This window comes from Podarcis melisellensis, assembly GCF_964234715.1.
Source record: "Podarcis melisellensis genome assembly, chromosome: 5".
In the NCBI taxonomy this organism is placed as follows: Eukaryota; Metazoa; Chordata; class Lepidosauria; order Squamata; family Lacertidae; genus Podarcis; species Podarcis melisellensis.
Window position 1 is genome coordinate 90,775,738 of NC_138537.1, and position 27,691 is coordinate 90,803,428.

The following is a 27,691-nucleotide window of genomic DNA, read 5'->3' on the forward strand; positions in this document are numbered from 1 at the left end:
AAACTGTGTTTTAATGCCCAGGAACTTGGCAAAGTCTTTTCTATATTATGAAATTTTATATTACGGATGAATTACGTTCTGTATTATTTTATTAATACTGCTGCTTAGTAAATAAATTTACTTCTTTTTTATTTTTACTAATACTGCTTTAAAAACAAGTTTGCCATGGCCTCTTAGGACATGAACTTTGCAACCTGGCTACCAACTTGGATGGCTTTAAAAAAGAATTAGCCCTCTCCTCCATGAAGTTCTCGTGGACGAATGAGCAAGGTCCCAACTAAACAAGAATGGCAACTTAAGTTGACAAAAGATGCACAACTCGCAAACTTAACATATACTCGGAGAACAAGAACACATGTTTAGAGAAGACTGGTTTACTGAATATATGGGAAATAATTAGGTACAGCCGAAAACACAGGCAGCATTAAGATAAATGCAAGTGTAAATACGTTTTGATGGATGCAATATGCCTGAATGGTATAGTTTCTGTAAAATATGCAGGGGTTTATGATATGTAAAATGAACCATGGAAATAGAAGAAAGTCATTGATATTTTAAGGATGTAAAATGAGTACTTTAAATTGTAAAACAGAACAATATTATACATATATATATATATATATATATATATATATATATATATAATTTTTATAAATTTGTTTTACAATTTAAAGTACTCATTTTTACATCCTTAAAATATCAATGACTTCCTTTCTTCTATTTTCATGCTTCATTTTACATATCATAAATATGTGTGTGTGTGATTATATACGGTATATAAAAAGAAACAGCCGCTCTTCGACTTCCGCACAAGCCCATCCTGGCTGGGAGGCGCCATCTTCCCGTACGGAAAAAGCTCCATTTTGCTGCCCGGAAGGAAGCTCTCTCTCTCTCTCTCTCTTTTGCCCTGACGCGGGCGCCGCCATTTTGCACGGCGACCTTGCGCCGCCCGGCTCTTAAGACCTCGTCAGCTCCCGGCGCGTGGGCGGCGCCATTTTGCGTTACGGACGGAGAGAGAGGCGGGAAAAGCTGGCCGAGGGGCCTTGCGGCCGTACTCCTTCCTTCCTTCCTTCCCTCCCGCCATTTTTATTTTTTTTTTAGGTGTCTTCATAAAATGCCCGCCGAGAGCCTCGTCTGCCCTCCCCTCCCCGCTCCAAGATGGCGTCGATGCGGGAGAGCGACACCGGCCTGTGGCTGCACAACAAGCTGGGCTCGGCGGACGAGCTGTGGGCGCCGCCCAGCATCGCCTCGCTGCTGACGGCCTCGGTGGTGGACAACATCCGCCTCTGCTTCCACGGCCTCTCGTCGCCCGTCAAGCTCAAGCTGCTGCTGGGCATGCTGCACCTGCCTCGCCGCGCGGTGGACGAGGTGAGGCGAAGGGAGAGAGACCCCCGAGGAGGCCGCCCACCCCCCAAACAGCCATGAGGGAAGCCTGGACCCCCCCCCAGTCGTCGCTTCGGGCCCCCCGGGGTGGGCGCCGCTTCCTCCTCCCCCCCCAGGCCCATTGGAGAGGGGGGGTCCCCTCCTCCGCCCCAGGGGAGGGGGACACAGGGGGCTCGGGGGGGGGGGAGGCACATCCCATCGCCGCGTAGGCAAAAGAGGACACTCCTGCATCGTCTCCCGCCGAGGCAGACGACAACACACACACATATAGATCTAGGCGCCAAGAAAGGGCTCGAAGCTATTCCTGAGGTCCGTTGCAGCCAGACCTGCAAGGTGGGCTTTCCTCCTTCACCCGGGTGGGCTGCACTTCCTAATTCAGTGATCTTCTATTTACACACAGAGAGAGACTTTTCCCGAGGTCCTTTGCGTACCCTAAGGTGCACTTTCGAAGGGGTGGGCTGCACTTCCTAATTCAGTGATCTTTTATTTATTTACGCGCGCACACACACAACCAAACACACAAATACTCGAAACTTTTCCCCCCCCGAGGTCCTTTGCGTACCCTAAGCCTAAGGTGCACTTTCAAAGGGGTGGGCTGCACTTCCTAACTCAGTGATCTTTTATTTATTTACACACACACATATTTATATATAGACACCCAAACACAAAAATTCTCAAACTTTTCCCAAGGTCCTTTGCATGGCAACACAGGCACCTTTAAAATTTCAAAGGCCCACTAGAAAACTCTTACTACTGTTTATAGGCATGGGCTCTGGCATTACATTTATTTAATACTGGCTTGGGAGTGTAATATCTATTAAAGTCTTTATGAGTGCTTTAGAGAGGAATTCCCATTTTTAGCTAGTATTGATTTGCTGGTCATAATTGGGAAGGAAGGTCTAGTGCTACAGGGTGTGACTTCCAAATGGCTTATGAGCCACATCCCAGGATTATGTTATCTTCCAAACCTAATGGTTTATTTCAGTGGGTTCCAGCATTCTAACTCTACATAGTATTATACTTTTAGGTTTATGCAAGATCATTTTGAAACATTGCTCTACTGGTATGGGCATGCATTACCGTTTGTGCTGTTAGGGCATTGGTGATTGTTTCCATGGGAAAAACAAACTATCAGATATATTGATAGGTCCAGAAAATAGATAGCTAACCATTCAGAGGAAAGCTGGAAGTAAATACTAATGGTGATGTGTCTCAGTCAACTGCAGTTACTGGTAGCCGTAGTAACTGATTTGAGCATCCCAGTTTTTGTGAGCTAGAGATCTTGCTAGCATCCTTTCCAGGTGCATGCTAAATGGTACTAAATAGTTGCTAGAGCAGTGAAAGCATACTGATTTGCAACTAAATACAGTGGTACCTTGGGTTACACACGCTTCAGGTTACATACGCTTCAGGTTACAGACTCCGCTAACCCAGAAATAGTGCTTCAGGTTAAGACCTTTGCTTCAGGATAAGAACAGAAATTGGGCTCCGGCGGCGGAGCAGCAAGAGGCCCCATTAGCTAAAGTGGTGCTTCAGGTTAAGAACAGTTTCAGGTTAAGAACGGACCTCCGGAACGAATTAAGTACTTAACCTGAGGTACCACTGTAGAGCTTTTCCACAATCTAGAAGCAGAATCCAAAACTTTTGGTTTTGCAGTTGCATTTGTTTTGCACTGCATTTACGTCTTAGAAGCAAAAAGGCAGATTTCTGTCTAAGCAGCATCACTTTTAAGGCTGCAGTTTCATGCACACTTACTTTCAAATACGTGTGCATGAACCACTGAAACAACTGGGCTTCTCTTTGGAGTAAATGCACATAGGAAACGGTATGTGAATCTGGTCTGGGACCATAATAAATTTCATTTCATTTCAATGCACTCAGGAACTTTCTGGATTCAGTAAAACTGGTCTCTGTCCTACAGCTTGACATGTGACAACTTGGCACCTGCACTTTGACATCTCCAGTAATGCTCCCAACATATGCCACATGTGTAATACCAAAATATGCAAGAAAGGTCCTAATTCTAATTCCCAACATTTTTTATTTCTGAATCTCAAAACAATCCCTCAAGCTGAAACTGTATTGCCACCTGCTGAGCTTTTCTGAGCAGGAACTTGAACCTAAGGATTCCCCATTCTTAGAAAATGTGTGCGTAGGAATCCAGTGGATCATCAGATCCAGTGCCTTAGTCTGGAACAGGTTGCCTGCTGCATAGTCTGTTAAGGTTAGTTGAGCAGGCATCTATCTGCAAGGAAGGTTCACAGGTATCCCTAGTCACCTTATAGTGATCTGACTAATTTATGCACTGTTCCTTGCCCTATCCTCAGAAGATAGGGAGTTTTGTGTTTTTTTCTGTAATGTTTTCATTATATATAGATCACCTAACTTCCTTAGCACTCCATTTTGCTTCAAAGTCTATTTTTCATTTTTGTAATGCTTCTGAACTTTTCCAATACTGGCCATACCTCTTTATGTCAAAAGCTGAATATAGTAATCTTAAGTATGGCATCACAGATCTTCTCTACAGCCATGTGACTCTCCTTGGACTTGGATAACAACACATTTGTTAATATTATCCACAGTTTAACAATATTTATGTAACTTTTCATTAACACACCTCCCAATTTTTCAGCTTACATTGTATGATTGCTTTAAATTGTTTGTCCTTAACAGGATTTTATCATATATTTCCTTTTTCTAATCAAGCCTCTTTTTGTTCTAAATTGGAGCTATGTTGTAATAATTGTGATTCTTCCTGCTCTGAGTTTTTAAAAGCATATCTGTAGCTTTAATTTTTTTTTTAATGTGTCTCTCAAATATCTGTCATTGCAGTACCCTATACAGTGGTACCTCAGGTTACATACGCTTCAGGTTACAGACTCCGCTAACCCAGAAATAGTACCTCGGGTTAAGAACTTTGCTTCAGGATGAGAACAGAAATCGTGCTGCAGCGGGAGGCCCCATTAGCTAAAGTGGTGCTTCAGGTTAAGAACAGTTTCAGGTTAAGAATGGACCTCCGGAATGAATTAAGTACTTAACCCGAGGTATCACTGTACAGTGGTACCTCTGGATGCGAACGGGATCCGTTCTGGAGCCCCGTTCACATCCTGAGCAGAATGCAACCCGTGCCTGCGCATGCGCGGGTCACGATTCACCGCTTCTGCGCATGCGCGTGATGTCATTTTGAGTGTCTGCACGTGCGCGAGCGGCAGAACCGGGAAGTAACCTGTTCCGTTACTTCTGAGTTGACCTGAAAACGGTCAACCTGAAGCTACTTTAACCCGAGGTATGACTGTATAATGGACCATTTTATAAAATGGACCGTGTTGGAGTAACGTTTCGTTAAAATGGTTTGTATTCTGTTTAAGTAGAGGAAAATAGTTCCTCGCTGTGCAATAAAGTATTGTTTAACCTCTGTTGTTCAGAAAAAAATAGAAGACGTCATTGCTATTTAAGTGATATCAGGGTGTGGTTGGTGCTGGCTCAAAACGTTTTGCTATCTGAGACCTCCCCCTGTGCACTCACGCCTGCTTCTGAGACCTGCTATAGAAAAAATTTGCCGCTGCATTTGGGGCAGCGGCGTGGGCATTCCTAGACCCTTTGAGACACTCTTACTTGTGAGGAAGGGTCCTTCTTCACCGGGAGAGAAATTGTGGGTGAGTTGACCTGAGAGCACCTGCGCCTTTGCCATTGGTGACAAATACCGTATTTTTCGCTCTATAACACGCACCCAACCGTAACACACACATAGTTTTTAGAGGAGGAAAACAAGAAAAAAATATTCTAACGGAAACAGCGGATGTGTGATTGTTGTGGTTCATGCTGTGGCCACACACATGTGATCTGACGGTGAGTTTGGGGTAGCCCAGTGCAAAAATCCTGAGGATCCATGTGGATCTGTGCTTTGTAACCACGTTTTAAGTGGGGAGGGAAGGAAAAGCACTCAAGGGACAAGGAACACGCGTTGGGTGGGTGGAGAAGGATGCTGTTAATAATGCAGAAGAGGGGTATATGAGGAGAAGGCTCCTCTCCTCTCCTGCTTTGCTCCTTTAAAGCAAGCAGGCTCTCTGTCCCTCTCGCCTCCCCACTCAGCGGTTCTTCTCCTGCTTTGCTGTTTCAAAGCGAGCCACGGAGGAGGGAAGGAAGGGGAACCATGGATCCTCTGCTCACGACTGCAGCAGATCCCCCTGCCATCCGTAGGCATTTGCTCCATAACACGCACAGACATTTCCCCTTACTTTCTAGGAGGAAAAAAGTGAGTGTTATGGTGCAAAAAATACGGTACCGTTTAAAGTTTCACAGTTGACTTGTACTAGACTTTAAACAGGCACATTTGGGGGGCAACCTTGCTCCCATTGCCTCACTGTAAGGAAGGGCATCTACCTTGGAGAGAGGGCTGTAGAAGTGCTGCTGCCCATTTTCCTTCAGTGGTCAGTGTACAGATGTAGGGATGGGCAAATTTGCCTCTCTATTCCCTACTCCTTATTCTACATCTTTTACCCCAGCGAATGTGAGCTACAGGTTTGGTCTATTCAGCAAAATTTTGAGAAAGCAGCTCTTAACATGCTTTGAACATTCCACTCTTGATTTGCCTTCTCCTATTTTGTTAGATGAAAAATGCACTGACAGAAATCATCCAGCTTGCGACCTTGGATCCAGACCCCTGGGTCTTAATGGTGGCCGATATCTTGAAATCATTTCCCGATATAGGTTCCCTGAACCTTGATCTGGAAGAGCAGAATCCCAACGTTCAGGATATTTTAGGAGAACTGCGAGAAAAAGGTAGGTCTCCTTTCATGTAACTTCCTGTGAAATCGTTGTATTGCGCTTGCTTTGTAAAACGTGGATTGGGCGGTGTTTAGATTAATAGATTAATCTTGTGTTTCTCAGGATGTAGGAGTAGAATTGCCAGGTGTTCTGGGTCTGAGGCTCAGAGGAAAGATTTTTGGAGGTGGAATCTAGGGGAGTTCAAAGGGAGCATTTGACAGAAAATGTCACCCACCCGAGGGGCAGAGCATGATTGTAGAGTAGGAAGGGACCATGAGTATCATCTAGTCCAGGAGTAGGCAACCTAAGGCCCATGGGCCAGAGGCAGCCCACGAGGGTTGTTTAACCGGCCCACAAGCCGCCCCTGAACTGAGTCACCTGCCTGGTGAGTCGCTGCGTGCTGCGCTAAACCGGCACGGTGCGGCATGGGGACTTTCTTCTGTGGCGCTGGAAATCGCGTCTGCGCAGACGCTGTAAATTGCATCTGCGCAGATGCAGACATTGGAAATTGTGGACGCGTATGCACACGCACGCGCAATCCGGCCACAGAAGGATCTCCGCTGGAGTGAACTGGCCCAGGCGAGGTAAACCTTGCCGACCCCTGATCTAGTCCAACCCCCTGCAATGCAGGAATATTTCACCCAACGTGGGGTTCGAACCCACAACCCTGAGATTAAGCGTCTCATGTTCTGCTGGCTCAGTTATGCCTCAGGATACGTCTGACGACTTGGTGGTAAAGCCCAAGCGACGTGAGATGGTCCTAATATTTAAGAGTCAGATTTAAGGTGCTGCTTTTGACCTTTAAAGCCCTTCACGGCCTAGGACCCTCGTACCTACGTACCTCTCCCAGTATGTCCCACGGAGAGCCTCAAGGTCCATAAATAGCAACACCCTGGTGGTCCCGGGCCCTAAGGAAGTTAGATTAGCTTCAACCAGAGCCAGGGCCTTTTCAACACTGGCTCACCCTGGTGGAACGCTCTGCCTCATGAGACCAGGGCCCTGCAGGATCTGATTTCTTTCCGAAGGGCCTGTAAGACAGAGTTGTTCCGCCTGGCCTTTGGCTTGGAGCCAATTTGATTCCCTTCCCCTCTTTCTTTTTTCTTTTTTCTTTTTCCTTTCTCCTCCTGTGATGAGGCTGCATTTTAACATTTTAATGTTGTATTTTAATCTTGTTTTTAAGTTGTATTCATTCAACTTGTTTTTATTATTGCTTGTTAGCTGCCCTGAGCCCAGCCTTGGCTGGGGAGGGCGGGGTATAAATAAAAATTATTATTATTATTTATTAATACAGTGGTGCCTCGCAGGACGAAAAGAATCCGTTCCGCGAGTCTCTTCGTCTTGCGGTTTTTTCGTCTTGCAAAGCAAGCCCATTAGCAGATTAGCGCTATTAGCGGCTTAGCGGGCTTAGCGGATCAGCTGATAAGCAGCTTAGTGGATCAGCTGATAAGCGGCTTAGCGGATCAGCTGATTAGTGGCTTGGGAAAAAGGGGGGGGAACCCGCAGGAACTCGCAAGACATTTTCGTCTTGCAAAGCAAGCCCATAGGAAATTCGTTTTGCGAAGCACCTCCAAAATGGAAAACCGTTTCGTCTAGCGGGTTTTCCGTCTTGTGAGGCATTCGTCTTGCGGGGCACCACTGTATAGCCTTGTGCTCTTGCCACTTTTCCTTGAGACTGAAAAGGAGGCTAAAACCCCATACCCTGTCAGCTTATCAGACCTGGCCCACTTATGAGGCCAGGTCTGCCGGTGGAAAAGGGGCGTTGGCAGCAGCACTGAAATCTCACGAGATTTCAGTGAGATCTCACTGGAAGCCAGTGCTTTGTTGGCGTTGCCACAACACAGGTGAGAGAAGCCCGTTGTCGGCAGGGGGGGAGCACATTTCTGTTTCACTCCTTGATAATAATAATAATAACAATAATAATAATAATAATAATAACAATAATAATAATAATAATAATAATAATTTTATTTATATCCCGCCCTCCCCAGCCGAAGCCGGGCTCAGGGCGGCTAACAACACTAAAACAGTACAACATTATAAAACATTATAAAAATGAATTAAAATCAAAATTGATGGCAACCATAAACTAAAGTTTTGTAAAGATTGCCAAAGGAGGGAGTCAGGCTGCACCCTGACCAAAGGCCAGGTGGAACAGCTCTGTCTTGCAGGCCCTGCGGAAAGATGTCAAGTCCTGGAGGGCCCTTGTCTCTTGTGACAGAGCGTTCCACCAGGTTGGAGCCGCAGCCAAAAAAGCCCTGGCTCTAGTTGAGGCCAGCCTAACCTCTCTGTGGCTTGGGACCTTCAAGGTGTTTTTATTTGAAGACCGTAAGTTCCTCTGTGGGGCATACCAGGAGAGGCAGTCCCGTAGGTACGATGTGCCTCTCCTGCAGCTTACACATTGGGAGAGGGCTGTTCCAAAATATAAATCTCTTTGCACAACAAGTTGCTTGAATTGATGGGTGTAAATCATAGCTGTCAACTTAGAGATTTGAAAATAAGGGATCAGCAGCCAAAATAAGGGATTTTAGTCAGCCAGCTGAAATACGAAGTTAAAAGGGACCAGATAATTTGGGAGAGCAGCGCCGGTTTTTAGCCCTTCATTTCCAGAGGTTGCTGCTCAAGACACCAGCCGATGAAACGCTGCAATTAAATAACTACAAGCAGCAACCACTTTTCACGCAAAACGAAGTCCAAGCTACGAAGATGCTGTTGCAGTTCTGTATCTTTTCTCTCGTGCTCCATCTGCAGCTCTCAGTTCCATCAAGCGGGGCGGGAGGAAGGGGGCAGGGAAATAGCGCCCGAAGTAAACCCGCAGATCAGACCATCTATGCTAGTCTACCACTACAAACCTATGGGAGAAGCGCTTGTGGTCTTTCCTCCGCTTTCCCCTTCTATGGTTAGCCCTTGGAACATCTGCCAGCGCCTCCTCCTCCTCTCTCTGAACTGCTTTCTCTATGGTTGCCCCTACTCTCCTCTCAAGGCTCCTCAGCAATTCATAGGCCGCGCCAGGCTGCCCATCTCATCTGGGTCCTTCGGCGGCACAGCCACAGTACGGCCTAGCGGGAGCGGCGGCGATGGGCAGTGGCCCCAGGCAGAGATGCTCAATTTGGCGGCCGCGAGGAGGATGGCAGCGGAAGGGCCTGAGGCTCCCGCCAGTCCCGGCGGGGAGGGGCTCCCGGGGGCCGAGGCTGGTGAGAGGAGGGCCGGGCTGGGCAGCCAAGCAACACAGTGGGAGCCTCCCTCCTCCTTGGCCGGCAGGGAGGGAGGGAGAGGAGCTGCTTCCTTTGAAACCCGGGAAATTTAAGGGACATCATCAATAAGGGACAGCAGCAGGACACGGCGCTGGGATAAGGGACTTGTCCGCCAAATAAGGGACGGTTGACGGCTATGGTGTAAATCAGGGTAGGGAGCCTCTGTCCCCTGGTCCAAAGTTCACCCAGCGCAAGTATCACAGGAAGCCGTTTTCCCCAAGCCATGCCCTCCTGTCCCCATATGTGGTGCAATACATGTAGAGACAAAGCCGGCTCAGCTGCACAGCTGAGTTACACGTGGGGAACTCAGCCGATCTCTGGAGAAAGCTGGGATGAAGTCATGGGCCATCAGTAGTCCAAGCCTGCTGGATTAGCTGTGCAAGTGAGCTCCCCATGGGGAACGTGCTGGACAAGATGAAGATAACTTGAGGAAATGGAGAAAACGTTTGGTCTTCCAAGTTGGAGGAAGGTGTAGTTGTCTGCCCAGAGGACAAACGCTTTTCTTAACGTTGGTTGTTACAAGAACTAATTTCCTATGTGTTTTCTGATTACATAAAACCATTAAAACCATGGAGAAACCTGGTCTGAACAAAGACATTGGATTCTTATCTCATTATACATGACAAAGCCATTTTTCACCTTCTCACCCCTTGCTTTTTCCTGTAAGACCTACTGCAGTCGTTAAGAGTCGTCAACAGGCTCATCACAGCTATCTGCCCATCACCCATTCCCACCACCCTTCTGAGTATACCCCTCCCCACCTTCTCACTATATAGAAGGGTCTGGTAACTTCTGTTTCAGTGTATCTGAAGAAGTGTGCATGCACACGAAAGCTCATACCAAGAACTAACTTAGTTGGTCTTTAAGGTGCTACTGGAAGGAATTTTTTTGTTTTTGTTTTGATTTCATAGTGAGTGAATGTGAATCGTCATCTATGCTGCCGCTGGAGTGCCAGTACTTAAATAAGAACGCCTTGACCACATTGGCTGGACCACTTACTCCTCCGGTGAAGCACTTCCAGCTGAAACGTAAACCAAAAAGCGCTACTCTCCGAGCAGAGCTGCTGCAGAAGTGTAAGTATCAAGACACCTGTTAAGAAAAACACCAGGGGAATAGCCTCAGTATTGTACAGCATTTGAAAAAGATGCAACATGCACAGTAGAATCTGAGATGCTGAAACCAGCCTTGGAGGAAGTCTTGATGCTTTGTAGTCTAGAACTTTGATCTTCAACTGGTGGGATGGGGCTCTATTTAATATATTTAAATATATTTAAATATATTTAAATAGAGCTAATATATTTAAATAGAGCCCCACCATTCTCCCCTTACCCAATCTCTCTCTCTTTAAAAAAGATAAATGTAGAACAGCGAATTTTGACAGCTTTACGTTTTTCTTCTTCCGCTTCTGATTTTCAGGCTGCACACCATAAAATTTCCCTTTGTTCTGCAGAGTTGTTTAAAGGGGCAAGAATCATATCATGTGTGTGAAGGGGAAAGGCAGGCAGGAGCAATACAAAAGGTCCTTTGGAATGGGTGGGTTGAGAACTGGTGGCATTGATTAATAGCAACATATTTTAGAATGAAAATTGTGCAGGTGCCCTAGGGCCAGGGGTTCTTCCTGTTCCAGGTATAGCACTAAGAAGGGGGAAGCTCTGTATGTAAATTCAGTCTGTGCATCGTTGAGCCGTATGATTTCTTTCCGTAGAGGGTCAGGTTTTAATTGTTCCATGAAGAATGTTTAAGAATGACTTGATATGCTTTCCTGGTGGAGTATTAATTAGAATTATTTTTTGTAGCTACTGAAACTGCACAGCAGCTCAAGAAGACAGCTGGAGTGCCATTCCATGCCAAAGGAAGAGGACTAGTCAAAAAGATCGATACAACAAGTAGGATTTTTATTTTCTCTTAGATCTAAGAGACACATATATATGCAAAGCATGAAACAGCTATTTTGAAGGACATATATATAGAGAGAGAGAGAGAGAATGAGTATTTAATCTTGCAGTCGCATCCCCCCCTTTCTTGAATAATACCTTTGTGTTATCTTAGAACATTGAAAATCCCACATTTTTATTTAATCAACGCTAGGTATTTCTTGTTCTTCTAAAATATTTTATTGACTTGTTTTTAAAAAGTGCAAAGATAACAAAAAGAAAGAAGATCAAGAATAAAAAAATGTGAAAACATAAAACATTGCAGCCTAGAAGGACAAAAGTGCAAAGATACAGCACAGGGATAATAAAGTATTAAGTCATTCAAAGATTCCCTTATAAAATAATAAAGATAGATAAAAAAATAAAAGTATTCTCCACATGTGAGTTAAATCATTATTGAGCATTAAGTTCTATAAAGTCTTAGATGAGCCAGAAGTTTGCATATATTGGTGGCACCAAGTGACCTTGTGCCTCAATGTTCATAGAAGAATTCTGATAGCAAAGAGATGCTTTTGGTGTATGAGATACCTTTTTCAAGAAGGGTAATTTGCCAGGCACTGTTTCTAGGGCTTGCAGGTAAGGCTGAAAATGGTGAACAAATTTCTCTCTGGCCCCCTGTGAAAAATGTTGCTGCCTCAGGTTTTTGATAGTGTCACCAAGTTGGGTTTTTCAGTAGCATTTTGTCATTCAGTGGTATATTATTAAAAGATAAATAGCCATGCGAGGTTTTGGAATACTGGAAAACCAAGTTCTGCGTTAGCGTACTACAAGTGTTCCACAGAATATTGAAATAAATCACATATGCTTCTTCTCAAGAATCATATCCTGTCTCCTAGAAGGTACTGTAGGCAAACATGCAGTTGGAGTTTTTAGAGTTTTTATCTCCAAAGGTATAAGAGCAATTAACTGTCCAGCTACTCAAATTAAATGCTGTCCTAAATGTAGATTTAAAATAAAAATTGGGTTGTCTAAAAGGATGGGAGGGGAGGATGAGGAATGTAGCTTGCTGAAAGCTTTTCATGCAAGTTAATGTTCAGGAATCCTACTTGTGCCTTTGTGGTTCTGGCAATAGTATTAAGTGTAATTGGCTATTGCCAGAAAAGGAATTCCTCTTTTCACATTTCCTTGCCTTCTGTTACCTTTTCTTTCTGAATTTTTCTGTTCTATATTTCATGGCAACATCTTTTCATGCAATCCAGGCATCAACTGTATTTACCTAGACAGGTGCTCTGTATCTCTGTAGCTTATTCCTTTCTCCCCATACTCAGTCCATGTATTTTCATTGCTGCGGTTCCTCTGTGATTCTTGCCCCCCCCAACTCTTCTTTTACAGCAGCAGAAATTACTATTGCTGCCGCTTCTCTCAGAGGAGAACAATTCCAGCCGTAAGCTGCAGTGTTACAACCTGGGAAGAATTTTTCCCCATAGACAAGATTAGCCAGCAACTCCAGTGGAGGTGAAATGGCATCTTTCCTTTATGGACCATTTCACTTGCTTAATTAAGCCAGCCATAATCGCTCAGCCTGTCTCTGGTTGCCTGGGATTTTGCTCACAGCTGCATGTTGTGGTTTCAGTAATAACAGTCTGAATACTGACTGTCTTGTCTCTACACTGGGGAGTGAACTTCCTGAGACCTTGGTATCTAGGGCACAGTCATACCCCCACCCCTTCACTGATGAACATATTTCACTCTTACGTATACAGAATAATGAGCAAGCATTGCCATTACAATGGTACCTTGGTTCTCAAACTGAATCCATTCCGCAAGTCCGTTCCAAAACCAAAGCGTTCCAAAACCAAGGGGCGCTTTTCCATAGAAAGTAATGCAAAATGGAGTCATCCGTTCCAGACTTCTAAAAACAACCCCTAAAGCAGCAATTTCACATGAATTTTCCTATCTAACAAGACCATTGGTCCATAAAATGAAAGCAAGAAACAATGTACTGCTGTCACACAATCAGTCCGTTGCTGAACTGGATTCCACACAGTCACACACCAAAAAAGAGCCACAAAAACACAAAATAAATAGTAAAAACAGACAGACCTCAGTGTAACACTCCAAATGAAAGTGTGGCACTCAAATCAGAGCTAGTTTGCCTTCCGAAAAAGTTTGCACACTTCCGGGTTTGCAGTGTTTGGGTTCCAAGCTGTTTGAGAACCAAGGTGTTTGAGAACCAAGGTACCACTGTACAACTGCAGGTAATCTGCTTCCAAGCATCCTGCCCTCCCCTTTGCCCAGCTACCCTGATCTCTGGGCACTGTTGATGCTTATAGGTGCCCTGCAGGGCGTTCAGGTGTACTGAAGGCTGCATCACAGAGAATCCTGCCACATCCTTTTTGAACGAAGTAGCCTATCCACATGCTGGAATATATTGTTGTATTGCCTCAGGGGTTGTAGGGTGCATTCTTCTCAGATCTCTTTATATTTGGGTTCTCCAAATGGAATAGGCACTGGCTGTGTTGATTCCAGGAAAAGCAAAGTTGCTTAGCCTTTGTCCATTCATTCATTCGTTCGTTCATTCATTCATTCATTCAGTCCATTTATACCCCAGCTTTCCTCCATGGAGCTCAAAGTAGTGTACATGGTTCTGCCTCTCCTCATTTAATCTCCACAACAGGGGTCAGCAAACTTTTTCAGCAGGGGGCCGGTCCACTGTCCCTCAGGCCTCGTGGGGGGCCGGACTATATTTTGAAAAAGAAATAAATGAACGAATTCCTATGCCCCACAAATAACCCAGAGATGCATTTTAAATAAAAGGACACATTCTACTCAACACGCTGATTCCCGGACCGTCCGCAGGCCGGATTGAGAAGGCGATTGGGCCGGATCTGGCCCCCGGGCCTTAGCTTGCCTACCCATGCTCTACAACAACCCTCTGAGGTAGGTTAGGTTGAGATGCAGTAACTGGCCCAAGGTCACCCAGTAAAATTCATGGTTGGGGATCTGAACCCTTGTCCCCTTAGGTCTGACACTCTAACCACTATAGCACCCCACCTGCTGCCTCCCATAAGAGATGGTAAAATTTGGTAATGTTGTGTACTCTGATACCTTCTGAGAGCTACTTCGTTTAGATGTTAACTTCTAATAGTGAGGAATCGCCCATTTCCAAACTTGGTGTCTTAAAACTGCCTTCCTTCCCCTGAGCATTCATGGGTTGCCAAAGTAATAGCCATATTTTCCCAATTTTTACAGAAGTGTGTTAACAGTATTTGAGAGTTTATGGAGTAGAATGAGTACTGTGTTGAGGAAGTCAGCTTATGGAAGTAAGCAAAGGGGAAAAGGACATTTAAAAAAGCAAAGGGGAAAAGGACATTTAAAAAAGCAAAGGGGAAAAGGACATTTAAAAAAGCACGCATCTTGTATGTGTTGCTTCACAACACTAATGTCCTCTGGATTACATTTGTGAATTCATCTATATGTATAATCAGTATTGCTTTGAAATGTTTTGGTCTTCAGTAGGAGTCTTACTGCTGTGTTCAGTTCGGTGATTTTTTCCCCTTTTGTTTTTGCATAGCTCCACTCAAAGGGATACCTAAACAAGCACCTTTCAGGAATCCCACTACCCCAAGTGTATTTAGCCCCGCTGGAAACAGAACTCCGATTCCACCCTCGAGAACTCCTCTGCGCAAAGAGAGAGGAGTAAAGGTATTTATGCAGCTTCAAGTGTGCTTTCCTTGACACTCTCCCTTGGCTTCTGAATATTCAGTCTTTTCAAAGTTAAAAAACAACAGCCCTGTGTATTTATCCAACTAGCTTGGGTGTTATTTCATTATTTCATTCCTGTTGTTTTAACACAGTTTTGTTTTTTAATTTAAAAAATCACACAGTACTCTTTGGTATGGTGAGGTACAGTACGGATACATATACTAAATTCGCTTCCCCCCTGTTAATATTGTATAAGGCAAGTAGCTCTAACACGATGCATGTATGTAAAGGGTAGACAGGGCAATCCATGCATCAGAAGCTAGTAAACTCTACAATAAATGTGAAAGTAAGTGTTCGTTTGGTGTATTTGTAGTTACTCGACATCTCGGAGCTGGATACGGTTGGTGCTGGCCGGGAAGCCAAAAGGAGAAGAAAGACCTTAGGTTAGTATATAGGGTTACAAACTGGTATATAGGGTTAAGTACTTAATCTGTCAAATTAAATTTAGAGCTAAAGGCTAATTGTTTGCTTTTCTGTTCATTTGCCACTTATTAAAGCTGCTGTTAAATTATAGGGAGTTGAGATTTGATAACATGGAATAATTGTCTGTGTTAACTTGTGATAGGCTTGAGAGAGTGAACAATTCACAATAGGGCACTGCTCTCCAGCGGAGAGGTTTGGAAAATAGTAACACACATAATTTGAAAAATATATGCAGGGAATCAAGAGGGAATATATAAATGATTATTGATTCATCTATCTAAATTTGTTTTCATTAATAAAGAAAAACTACTATATGAAGACTGCCGTGCGCTTCGACTTGCCTAGTGAGGCAAATTGAATTGTTCTGTTGTATTTGGCTGGATCTGAGAGTTAGCAAAACGAATAGAATAGAATAGCCATAGGCCACAGCGGAATGAAACAACATACAAAACATTAAAACTTCCATAAAGGTGCACAGATCATAGTTAAGATTAGTACACGAGAATGTTTTGAAAATGCTAATAAATATTCATTTAAAAAAAAGAGAGAATGAATACAGTACATGAAATAGGAAAGGCTAACCCTACACAAATCCAGAGTGAAGTCCCTAAGACAGTTGGATGGTGCCTAGTAGGTCTCCTTCCGGCCACTCCTGCAGCTGAGCTGGTGCCCAGCATTATTTATCTGCTTTCCTTTGGACCACGTCTATGAGGAGGGCTGCCGAGACCACATAACACCAGTCCTGAAAGACCTACATTGGCTCCCAGTACGTTTCCAGGCACAATTCAAAGTGTTGGTGCTGACCTTTAAAGCCCTAAATGGCCTTGGTCCAGTATACCTGAAGTAGCGTCTCCACCCCCATTATTCAGCCCGGACACTGAGGTCCAGTGCCAAGGGCCTTCTGCCGGTTCCCTCGCTGCAAGAAGCCAAGTTACAGGGAACCAGGCAGAGGGCCTTCTCGGTAGTGGCACTTGCCCTGTGGAACACCCTCCCACCAGAGAAAAACAACTACCAGACTTTTGGAAGACATCTGAAGGCAGCCCTGTTTAGGGAAGCTTTTAATGTTTCATGGTCTATTGTATTTTAATATTTTGTTGGAAGCCGCCTAGAGTGGCTGAGGAAACCCAGCCAGATGGGCGGGGTATAAATAATTTTATTATTGTTGTTGTTGTTGTCTGGGCAGCCCAGGACCTCCATACACACTCCCAAGCCTTGCACCCCAAGGAAGTTACTTTGCTTTCTTAATTTCTATTGTCACGAGACATAATGGATATTATTTCATACTGATGCTGTCATTTTGCACACGTTAATCATTTTGTTGGTTCTTGAGGATGTGAGAGCATTTATGTTTGTTCTGAGTTCCTGCAGCCCAAACTTTACTTCCAGCTGTTTCTTGTACCATTCCCCTGTGGAATCAGTGCTTGTATAGAGAATTCAAAATTCGGAAGTAGTTTTGGATTTTTAAAAATTCTTTATTTGGGTAACCAAAACAAGGCAGCAGTTATGGCTAACTAGCTTCTATGTTTGTTAACTGTGTAGATACAGAAGTGGTGGAAAAGCAAGCGAAAGAAGAGACAGTCGTCGAAAATGCTACTCCAGACTATGCTGCTGGACTCGTATCTACTCAGGTAGGATTTAGAACAGTATTGTATATTGGGCTGCTTTCTAAGCCTCATCCATGTAGGGCTCTGCTCTGCAATCACAGGCATAAACAATGTACCCTGAATTGTCAAAATTATTTTTGAAATAGTTTAAGGATGCATGTGCTGTTTTACAGAAAATTGCCTCTTTGAACAATGACCCTGCCCTAGCTTCTACAAGCTATCTGCCTGCAGCACCAAGTGTCGTTCCATCTTCCTCTTATGTTCCAAGTTCCGACACCACGCAGCCCGGTAAGTGACACAATTTTCCATTATTGCACTTCTGAATATGTTCGTTACTGATATGTCCCACATTGTAAAAATGACGACACTCAAAAAGGCTATGGCAAGTACAGTGGTGCCCCGCAAGACGAAAAACCCGATAGACGAAAGGGTTTTTCCGTTTTGGAGGCGCTTCGCTAGACGATTTTCCCTATGGGCTTGCTTCGCAAGACGAAAGCCCATAGGGAAATCTCCGGGGACCTCTTTTAAATGCTGGCGGTGGGGAGCAAAGCCTTTCCCCCCGTTCCGGCCTTCAGAAGAGGTCCAGGAAGGCCGGCGGGGGCCGAAAGGCTTTCCTCCCCACCGCCAGCATTTTAAAAGCAGTCCGGGATAGCAGGGAAGCGCTTCCCACTATCCCGGATGGCTTTTGAAGGCAGGCGGGGGGGAGCAAAGACTTTAAAAGCCCCCGGGAAGGCAGGCAGGCTGCCGCCCGCCAGCATTTTAAAAAACCTCGGGACAGCGGAGAAGTCCTCTGCTGTCCCGGGGTTTTTTTAAAATGCTGGCGGTGGGAAGAAAAGCCCTTGTCTGCCCCCCCAGCCTTCAGAAGAGGTCGGGGGACAGACTGTCCCCGGACCTGGTCTGAAGGCGGTTTCCATAGGAACGCATTGATTGATTTTCAATGCATTCCTATGGGAAACCGTGCTTCGCAAGACGAAAAACTCGCAAGACGAAAGAACTTGCGGAACGAATTAATTTCGTCTTGCGAGGCACCACTGTACTTTTATCAGAATAGGTTTATTTAATGTTTTAAAACAGTGCGCAGAGTGCAAGTCAAACGAGGACACATCACCTGCTGCAAGCTTTGAATCTGTTCTGTATTCAAACAGCCAAAAATACCTGAATTCAAGAAGGATGCACAAGGCTTCGGTTTCTATAATAAGCCCAAAGATAATAACAATATTGCCTAGAGCTGAGGTGGGAAACATTTTTGGCTCAGTAAGCTCAATCCTTATCTACACACACACACACACACACACACACACACACACACCCCGGCAGGTGGAAGGATCAACTCACCTGCCAATCATCCAACATCAGTTGATTGGCACCTGTCAGAGTCAGTTTGTTAGTGTTTCCCAACCAGCTGGTTGTCTGGTGCTTCAGAAGTCATTGCAAGCCGCTGGGAAGCCCTGTGCATAGGGTTGTAGGTGGTTCTCAGCCGTGCCTGCTAAACCACTTCGAGGGAGGCCCCACCACCCGACCCACATGTATGACATCAGGTGTAGGGCAGATGGGCATGGCTTGCCAGAAGCATCCTCCCCGGGCCAAATGGGGAGGCCTGGTGTGCCGGATTAGGCCTGCAAACTGGAGATTCCCTAGTAAAAGGTAAAGGGACCCCTGATCAATAGGTTCAGTCGTGGCCGACTCTGGGGTTGCGGCGCTCATCTCGCTTTACTGGCTGAGGGAGCCGGCGTACAGCTTCCGGGTCATGTGGCCAGCATGACTAAGCCGCTTCTGACGAACCAGAGCAGCACAAGGAAACGCCGTTTACCTTCCCGCCAGAGCAGTACCTATTTATCTACTTGCACTTTGACGTGCTTTCGAACTGCTAGGTTGGCAGGAACAGGGACCGAGCAACAGGAGCTCACCCTGTTGCAGGGATTCAAACCACCAACCTTCTGATTGGCAAGCCCTAGGCTCTGTGGTTTAACCCACAGCGCCACCTGTGTCCCCAAGAGATTCCCTAGTCTGTACTAAAGTTACAGTGTAAATGTATGAAGCAGTATCAAACTTGTGAATAATACTTACTGAGACCTTGAATCCTTTCTGGGCATGGCCTGTGTGCTATCATGTAGAGACCTTGCTTGGCCAGTGATGGATGGAGGAAGTTTCATCTTCCTTTAGGTTAGTTATGTCAGCTTCTGCCCGAATTGCCACATCCACTCATTTCTGTAAAAAGACAGGATCCTCTCAGCTAACATCCCAGGATGCAAAAATGAGGCTCCTCAAAGGTTCTTGAAAAAGCACTGAGGAAATTAGTGCAGCAACAAAGGACACTTGGTCACTTTGTGCTTCTTTCTTTATTACATTTCACAGCATTTATTAGGCTGCTTGATTGTAATAAAACCTCAAAGCAGGTTCATAAATTTTATAGGATCTTGCCTTTGTGTGGTGCTATTTTATATATCAGGGACGCGGGTGGCACTATGGGTTAAACCACAGAGCCTAGGACTTGCCGATCAGAAGGTCGGCGGTTCGAATCCCCGCAACGGGGTGAGCTCCCATTGCTCGGTCCCTCCTCCTGCCAACCTAGCAGTTCGAAAGCACGTCAAAGTGCAAGTAGATAAATAGGTACCACTCCGGTGGGAAGGTAAACGGGGTTTCCGTGCGCTGCTCTGGTTCGCCAGAAGTGGCTTTGTCATGCTGGCCACATGACCTGGAAGCTGTACGCCGGCTCCCTCGGCCAATAAAGTGAGATGAGTGCCGCAACTCGAGAGTCGGTCATCATTTTTGAAATTAGAGTCGTCAGCGTGTGTAGGGAGGGATGTGAGGAAAGGTTTCAGATCTGACAAACGAACATAAGCTTCAAGCAGCAATTGGCGATTTCAGATCTGACAGGAAGCAGATGTGCTGTTTCTCTTTCTGGGGAAAGGCTTCAGCTGAATAATCTCAGTTTGTACCCAAATGGTGTCTTTCAAGCCCCCGCAGCACTCAGGATTTTAATTTCACGTATGGCCTGAGGAATTCTGGGTTTCTGCACGCCCCTGTGTTCCCTGTGCTGTGGAGGCAAGCAAGGAAGACAGAAAAGCAGACAAGCAAAAGCAAGGCTTTAGGTAATGAAGGCAGGGCATCAGGAAGAAGGTGGAGAGACTGTCACTGCCTGTTGGAGGGAGACCTTTTTGCTAAGTTACATGTTATCCTTTAGTGACCCTTGGAAAAGAAAGTAAGGTAAAGGTAAAGGGACCCCTGACCATTAGGTCCAGTCATGACCGACTCTGGGATTGCGGCGCTCATCTCACTTTATTGGCCGAGGGAGCCAGCGTACAGCTTCCAGGTCATGTGGCCAGCATGACTAAGCCGCTTCTGGCAAACCAGAGCAGCGCACAGAAACGCCGTTTACCTTCCCGCCGGAGCGGTACCTATTTATCTACTTGCACTTCATGCTTTCGAACTGCAGGAGCAGGGACTGAGCAACGGGAGCTCTCCCTGTCGCGGGGATTCGACCTTCTGATCGGCAAGTCCTAGGCTCTGTGGTTTATCCCACAGCCCCACCCGCATCCCTTGGGAAAGAAAGTAGGGAAGCGTTAAAATTTGTAATGAGAGTAAACCGTACGAACACCATTTTGTTGTTGCTGATGACAATCTTTTGCTGCAAACAGCTGGCTCCGTCCGGGAGCCCTTGCAAGCGAAAGAGGAGCCTGCGACACCCCCTGGCACTGCTGTCCCGACTCAGTTTAAGCAAAGGACACCCATGTATAACAGCAACGCAAACACAGCTGCAGCGACGCCTACCTCTCCTGTGACTCCTCCCGCCGCCCCTCCGGCAGTGCAGGCGCCACCGGCAGCTCCTCCTCAGCAAGCGCCGCCCAAGAAGAACCTCTCTCTAACAGTAAGCCAAGAGAACTCTCTCACAGTGTATAGAGACGATTCGCTTGGATCCTTACCGTTGCTTCTACAGAAATAGCCAGGCGCTTGCAATCTTGTTTATGAATAGGAGGGTCCAGGTGGTACTAAACCATAAGACCGCTAACATTCCAGGGTATGGATGCTAATAACCTTGTTGCCACATTTCAAAAAGTAAAAACCAGGATGCCCCGAAAGTTGTTGATTTTTCAAGATCCAGAGCAAAGCACTGCCTTTCGGAAATCCACCCCCCCATGTCAATTCTGCCTTTGAAATCCTGGTAATGTCCGAATGTATGGCATCCCTACCTTGTAGCTCTTTAAGAACGCTTTCAGGATTTGCTTTGATTACAAATAGACCTCAATACTGATGAGAACTGATGGATGCCCTGCCTGTACAACTTCTGACCCACTAAGGAGGTTCAGGTGGCACCTTCATTATACACCTTTAGACGCCAGGCAACAACATTCTTCTTTAACAAGGTCTTTGAAATGTGTTGGTGGGGTTATTGGGTTGTTCCAGTTTTTATTTTTATTACGTACTTTGTGTTTTTATGTTGTGAAAAACCCATCTTCCACCCGTGCCCATGAGCCAATTTTGAGCAGTGGGTAAGACCACTCACTTGTCAGTTAAGGTAAAGGTAAAGGTACCCCTGCCCGTACGGGCCAGTCGTGTCCGACTCTAGGGTTGTGTGCCCATCTCGCTTAAGAGGCCCGGGGGCCAGCGCTGTCTGAAGACACTTCTGGGTCATGTGGCCAGCATGACGAAGCTGCTCTGGCGAGCCGGCACCAGCGCAACACACGGAAACGCCATTTACCTTCCCGCTATAAAGCGGTACCTATTTATCTACTTGCACTTAAGGGTGCTTTCGAACTGCTAGGTGGGCAGGAGCTGGGACCGAAAGACGGGAGCTCACTCCGCCGCGGGGATTCAAACCGCCGACCATGCGATCGGCAAGCCCTAGGTGCTGAGGTTTTACCCACAGCGCCACCCGCGTCCCTTCACCTGTCAGTTACCAGATGTCATAATGGCTTCAGGTGATTGATACCTGCCAAGGGCTTGAAGGAGAGGTTGCTGCAACAGCGCTTTAGCTGAATGGTGGTTGCAGCAAGCTCCTTTGAAGATGCGCCATCAAAGATGGTGCAACCCTGATCATGGAACTCCTTTGAAGTCTCTTTAGAGCGGGGGGCGGGGGGGCATGCTCTTAAAAAGCAGAGATTTTCCCTTCCACAGAAAGAGCTGTTTGGATTCAAGAGTCTTCCCCCAGAAAAATAATAACTACATTTTCAAGTGGGGCACTTTGTACTCTCCAGAGGAAGCAGCTTGGATTCATAGAGCACTGGGGGGAGAAGCTAGAATCCCGGTTGGCTCTTCCAGGCCCCCTTGGTTACACCAGGGAGTTCAGCTGATTTTCGGTGCTCTCGGTGAGCCCTGTTCTGCTCTTTAAACCCCAACAATTGGCTGATGGTTGGGGCTTCCGTGTATCTCCCAGAGGGCTTTGCATTCATTTACCTTTCTATTTGGGTACTTGGGTCAAAGACCCTCAGAAAGATACCCAAGTGATGGCCTACTCTGTACCTCTATCTTGGAATATAATGGTAGATTTAAGACACACACACAGAGAGAGAGAGAATATCAGCTGCAAGAATATGAAGAGCTCTGGCCAATGTACCGCTCTTGACTATATGAAAATTAGATTAGAATGAAAGCTCTGAGGTTCTGTCGAGGGGCACTGATGCTTTTTCTATTCCAGCACAAGATAAAGGATTTGTCAACTGAGAAACAACGAGGCTGGGTGCTTGAAGTTATTTTCTGTTCTCCCGATCATTTCCTCTCCTGAAATAAAATCTTTCTGACTCTTCTTTGCAGAAGGAACAAATGTATGCAGCGCAAGAAATGTTCAAGACCGCAAACAAAGTCACAAGGCCAGAGAAGGCTCTCATCCTTGGCTTCATGGCAGGATCCAGAGGCATGTATTCCGAACCGTATTTCTTTGCCTTGAATATCAAAGCCAGGTGCCTGGATCTTGTGGCTGGCAGGATCAGGGATAACTGGCAAGGTCCGATGAAGGCATCTTATGCAGAGACCCGGGAGGCAAAAGGCTGCTTAATGATCCCAGAGGCATTGCAGTGACCTTCCTCTTGGGGGCGGAGTGGGGGATCTGTGTGCACTGAGATACAAAGCTATCCTTGAATGCCGTAGGTGCAATTTTTTCAGAATAGCAGCACACACTTTTCACGGGAGGGAAAATAAGTATATGAGGGTGCTGGTGGTGTGTACCAGAGCAGATCTCGTTTTCTGCATTGCTCCTGGCCTGAACCGTTTTCCATTTGCTAAGCCCCCACCCGTGACGTGTGTCTCTTGTTGCCTCCACAGAAAACCCTTGTCAAGAACAGGGCGACATAATTCAGATCAAACTGAGCGAACACACGGAACTGCTGCCCAAGGCTGACGGCACAGGAAGCACCACGATGCTGGTGGACACGGTTTTTGAAATGAACTATGCCACTGGCCAGTGGACCAGACTGAAGAAATACAAACCAATAACTAACGTTTCTTAAAACAATTCAGTAATAAAGTGTAGACCAAACAGACCATAGAATAAGCCAGCATTGTACATAGTGTGTTGACTAGGCAGAACAACATTCCCGTTTAGGCCTCGTTGTAAACCACCCAGAATACTCGCGGCGATCAGTTCCGGAAGCAGGAAGAAAAAGAGCAAAACGGCAGTGCTTGTCTTTATTATTCTTGTCTAAGAGTGTGCGTGCGTGTGCAGCGATTGCAGCAGATTGAAGAAGAGCTGAAATGCTTCTACCTTTTGCAGAAAGATTTATGCTCAGATGTCTTGAGAGGAATCGCCTTCCAGTTGAGACCATTTTTTGCAGCAGCAATGCCTAGTTTGACTCCAGGTTCTGCGTTTAAAATGGGCAATGCTGCATTTCTTTTCTTTGGCTTAGGGCAAGTTGGGTGACACCCCCCCAATAGTGATTGTGAAAACATGAAGGGTAACGCTGTTTGTTTGTTGTGTAAAGCCCAACAACACAGTCGATTCATAGGACTGCATAATGGCAGATAACTTAACACGCATCTGTCCTGTAAACGGGCTACCTTTTTTTACATGTATACATTTTTAAAAATGTAAAGTAGAACTAAAGACCAAAAGGTTAAGGGGTTTGTTTTGGTCTGGATGGCACCTAATTTCTTCTGTGTGGAAATGCAGGACTCTTGATTTGTCCTCTTTAAAGGTTCAACTGTGTTTCAGGGTCACTTAACTAAGTTCTGAGAAATTGAAGCATGTTGCTTTTATGTTGGAACCAGTCCTTCTTCCCTCCTGCTTTTTTTTTTTTTTGCCCAGCTGGTACCTTTTGAATCTACCAAAGACTGGCCTTTGAAACAGTGTCTGTGAATGTCATGGCATGAAGTTACTTTGGAACAGCACCCCTGTGTCCATGTTGGAATGTGTTAAATACGAGTCATATTGGCAATTGGCTGGCTCGCCCCTGATTTTTCCAGGGTTAATTTAGCTACCGTTGCTGAAGATGGATTTATCAAGGAATGGCATCCTTCGGAATTTTTTCCCCCATCCACATGGACGTTACCTGCAGCTTCGCGAGATCGGAGAGCACCTTTTAGCAGCGGTCCTGTTGCAAAAAACTCTTCTCAGAGGGAGAAACGGAGGAGACTGCCTTCGGAGCAGCGTCCTAACTGCTGTGCTTTCGGAACTTGATCATTTCAACTGTTTATGCTTGGACGATAATAGAGAAGGAATCTTACAACTGGCATTTCCACAAGAAATGGTGGGTACAGTTTTTTTAAGAATTAATAAAGCCGATGTCGAAGAGAGGCACAGATCAGTCCCAATGTAAGATACAAGAGAGCTTTGTGTCGGCCCGGGCTTTAAATTGGAGCAAACTAGATGCTAACTTTTAAGCCAGGCTTATATTGGCATTTATCAAACTGCACCTGATCGGAGAATCCACTTAAGAGAATCTAAAGCTAGGGAAAGAGACAAGGTCTTATTTTACATTATATTCTGATGTAGCCAAGCTGTGTCTCAGTGGTCTTTGGTTTGATGTTACTTGCCGCGAACTTGGAGGTGGGAATGAGTATTGACAACAGAATAACCTTTGTTCTGGAAGAAAAAAAATTGCTCCTCAGCCAAACGATTATTAGGGATCAGTAGCAAATGTAAGCTTTCAGAAAGGTCAGATATTTATTTAATTTTGTAAACAGCTAAAGCTAGACTATGAAGTAATACGGATTAAAAACAGGATGGTGGGGTTTTATTTGGCCATTTGTTTTGGTTTCACAGAAAAAAACCCAAAACATAACTATCAGTTTGGATAGCCTTTAATTCAGAATCTTTTATAGATTTTATATTTTTGAAATTAGAAGCTACGAAAAGGTTAGTATGTTGAGCGTTTTAAAATGGCAGCTGGCAAGATGTAAGAGACCTGAGCTCTTTGCTAGATCCCTCACATCTGAATTTCAGCTATGATAGGAAGGCCAAGTGTTTAGGACATAAGATTTTTTAAAAAGGTTTAGCAGCTATCACAAAAACGATGTGATTGTTTTTAAAATGTTAATTATTTTGACATGTTTATCTTGTTCCTTTTTTTTGGTCAGTTTTGAGTATGGCATGAATGTTAATGGCAAATTATTCAGATGGAAATGTTTAAAACATAAGCTACAAGTTGCAGGTTTAATCTTGTAAAGATTAAAATGATATAAACCAATGGATCAAAAGTTCTGCATGCCACAATAATTAAACATTGAGAACGTGATCAGACAGTTCTAGAAGTGAGGATAAAGAAAGCATTTGAATGTCTGTGAATATTTTGGAAATAACAGTACAGATATTTGAAATACAGATGTGCTTGCCAGGGCAGACAATGAATAACAGCACACACTAGTTTCAACACAACAGCATATTGTATTAGCCACAATATGCCACACATCTTGGCAAATGGAAGTTTGCATTCCCTTTTCTGATGTTTAGTTCATTTAGTGGGTACAAAAGTGCTTACTGGGGGGGGGGGGTCTGGTGATATTTAAATTTGCTGGAAGGAAGCTAGAAGTGAAACTACATTAGCTAAACCACCACCAGTTGAGGTGCTTAAGAGGCAATATGCTCTGTAAAGAGATTTTTTTTCGTGAAACCTCCCATCTTTTGTAACCTGTTGACATACATAGCCAAAGCTGAACAGCTTGTTTCGTGGTAGGAGGAAGCCAATTCATGTTACAATTTGAAGGTAGGGGTGTCTCCAGAAGGTCTTGAGAACATGCTTTTTACATGTGATAACCATTCCCAATTCTTTTTTGTCACCCATCATTGACGTGGGAGGACTTCTTGCCGGTTTCAAAATAATATATGAACCCTCTCATTAGGGAGAGAAATTCCTAAGTCTCTTCAAAGGGGGAGATCTACAACAGGCGAATACAATCTAAAATGTGCGACCCAGTTGTGATGCAATGAAGATCACCGCTGCCAGACATAGCAAGACAAAGAGGCTACTCCTTTCATCGCTGGCAAGTTCCTTCCGCTCATCCATCCTGGATCTTCAGTCTGAGTGATGAAAGAAGCCAGATGCGAACGGCTGTCACAAAATTTCAGTTTCTTTTTGAACAGTTATCAAGAGCAATTGAAGCCCACTGGTTGACAAAGCTTTAATGCAGACCTTAACCCTAAAGGGCTAACTGCACTTTGAAAAATTCAGCTTTGGCTCTTGACTTTGGTAACCACACAACTCTTTTCCCCATGGATCATGTTGAAGTGACACTTGCCAAACTCATCGAAGGTACTTTGAAGGTACTTGGAATTGCATTTTCACAGCAAAATCTGAAATCGGCGAAATGTTTTAAGACCAGGCAAAAGTTTTAAGTCGGAGCCCTCTGGGAAACTGGTACCTTTATAACAAGCAATGTTTTGTAAAATGTTGCATGTTTTCTAATCTATTTTGTGTTTGTACAGATGTAAATTCAAAACCTCATGTCCTTGGGTACATATTTTCAGCATAATATAGTATGTATAATAAAGTTCAGATTTTTCTAATAATCTTTCCTTCTTGTAGCATGATAATGTCCAGCTATTCTCTCTAATTTGTTTCTATTGGGTTCTTTGTGTTGCACTGCTCCCTGTACCTGTTTGCTTTGCTGTCTCCACTTTCAATTCGTAGTCTTTTCCACGGTTTGTTTACCTTTGTTGAGACATTTTTGTCATAGACATCTTAGAATTGGGGGAAGGGGAGGGGGGAAATGGGGGTATTGTTCTTTTGTTCCATTGCCTATTCGTAGAGGTGGGTTGTCAGCATCACGGGGTGGGTCCTTTGTGTATTTTTTATTGATATTGTGAGAAGTTGGGGTTCCCGAGCTTGGTTGGTTGTGTTTAGTCGATTGCGCTGTGTCCTATTTGTGTGAAGGTTGTTGGGTCAGGTTAGCCATATTGATTTGTATGCTGTTGGGGGGGGGGTAGGTCACTGTCCTGCATATGTAATAAAGGGGAACTTCACTGGGGTGAGGGACGCGGATGGCGCTGTGGGTTAAACCACAGAGCCTAGGACTTGCCGATCAGAAGGTCGGCAGTTCGAATCCCGCGACGGGGTGAGCTCCCGTTGCTCAGTCCCTGCTCCTGCCAACCTAGCAGTTCGAAAGCACACCAGTGCAAGTAGATAAATAGGTGGGAAGGTAAACAGCATTTTCGTACGCTGCTCTGGTTCGCCAGAAGCGGCTTAGTCATGCTGGC

The 27,691-nt window shown here is 45.1% G+C and overlaps 1 protein-coding gene across 1 annotated transcript; it reads left to right on the forward strand.

The window, feature by feature from the left end:
• The first annotated feature begins 1,140 nt into the window (after nt 1–1,140).
• Nucleotides 1,141–27,004, forward strand: NELFA (negative elongation factor complex member A). The gene is made up of 11 exons (XM_081911925.1): nt 1,141–1,368; nt 5,994–6,165; nt 10,313–10,474; nt 11,198–11,287; nt 14,850–14,980; nt 15,354–15,423; nt 17,003–17,091; nt 17,241–17,355; nt 20,706–20,935; nt 22,819–22,918; nt 23,326–27,004. Exons 1-11 carry the CDS (start codon nt 1,159–1,161, stop codon nt 23,508–23,510), a joined length of 1,554 nt encoding a protein of 517 aa, XP_081768051.1. The 5' UTR covers nt 1,141–1,158; the 3' UTR covers nt 23,511–27,004.
• Nucleotides 27,005–27,691: the final 687 nt, after the last annotated feature.

What these genes read in the sequence shown, in the direction of transcription:
- NELFA (XM_081911925.1), top strand. Translation starts at nt 1,159, where the DNA reads ATGGCGTCGATGCGGGAGAGCGACACCGGCCTGTGGCTGCACAACAAG. An exon ending in GCAAAGAGAGAGGAGTAAAG is followed by an intron (nt 14,981 to 15,353) that starts GTATTTATGCAG and finishes GTGTATTTGTAG; the next exon opens with TTACTCGACATCTCGGAGCT. An exon ending in TTCCGACACCACGCAGCCCG is followed by an intron (nt 17,356 to 20,705) that starts GTAAGTGACACA and finishes TGCTGCAAACAG; the next exon opens with CTGGCTCCGTCCGGGAGCCC.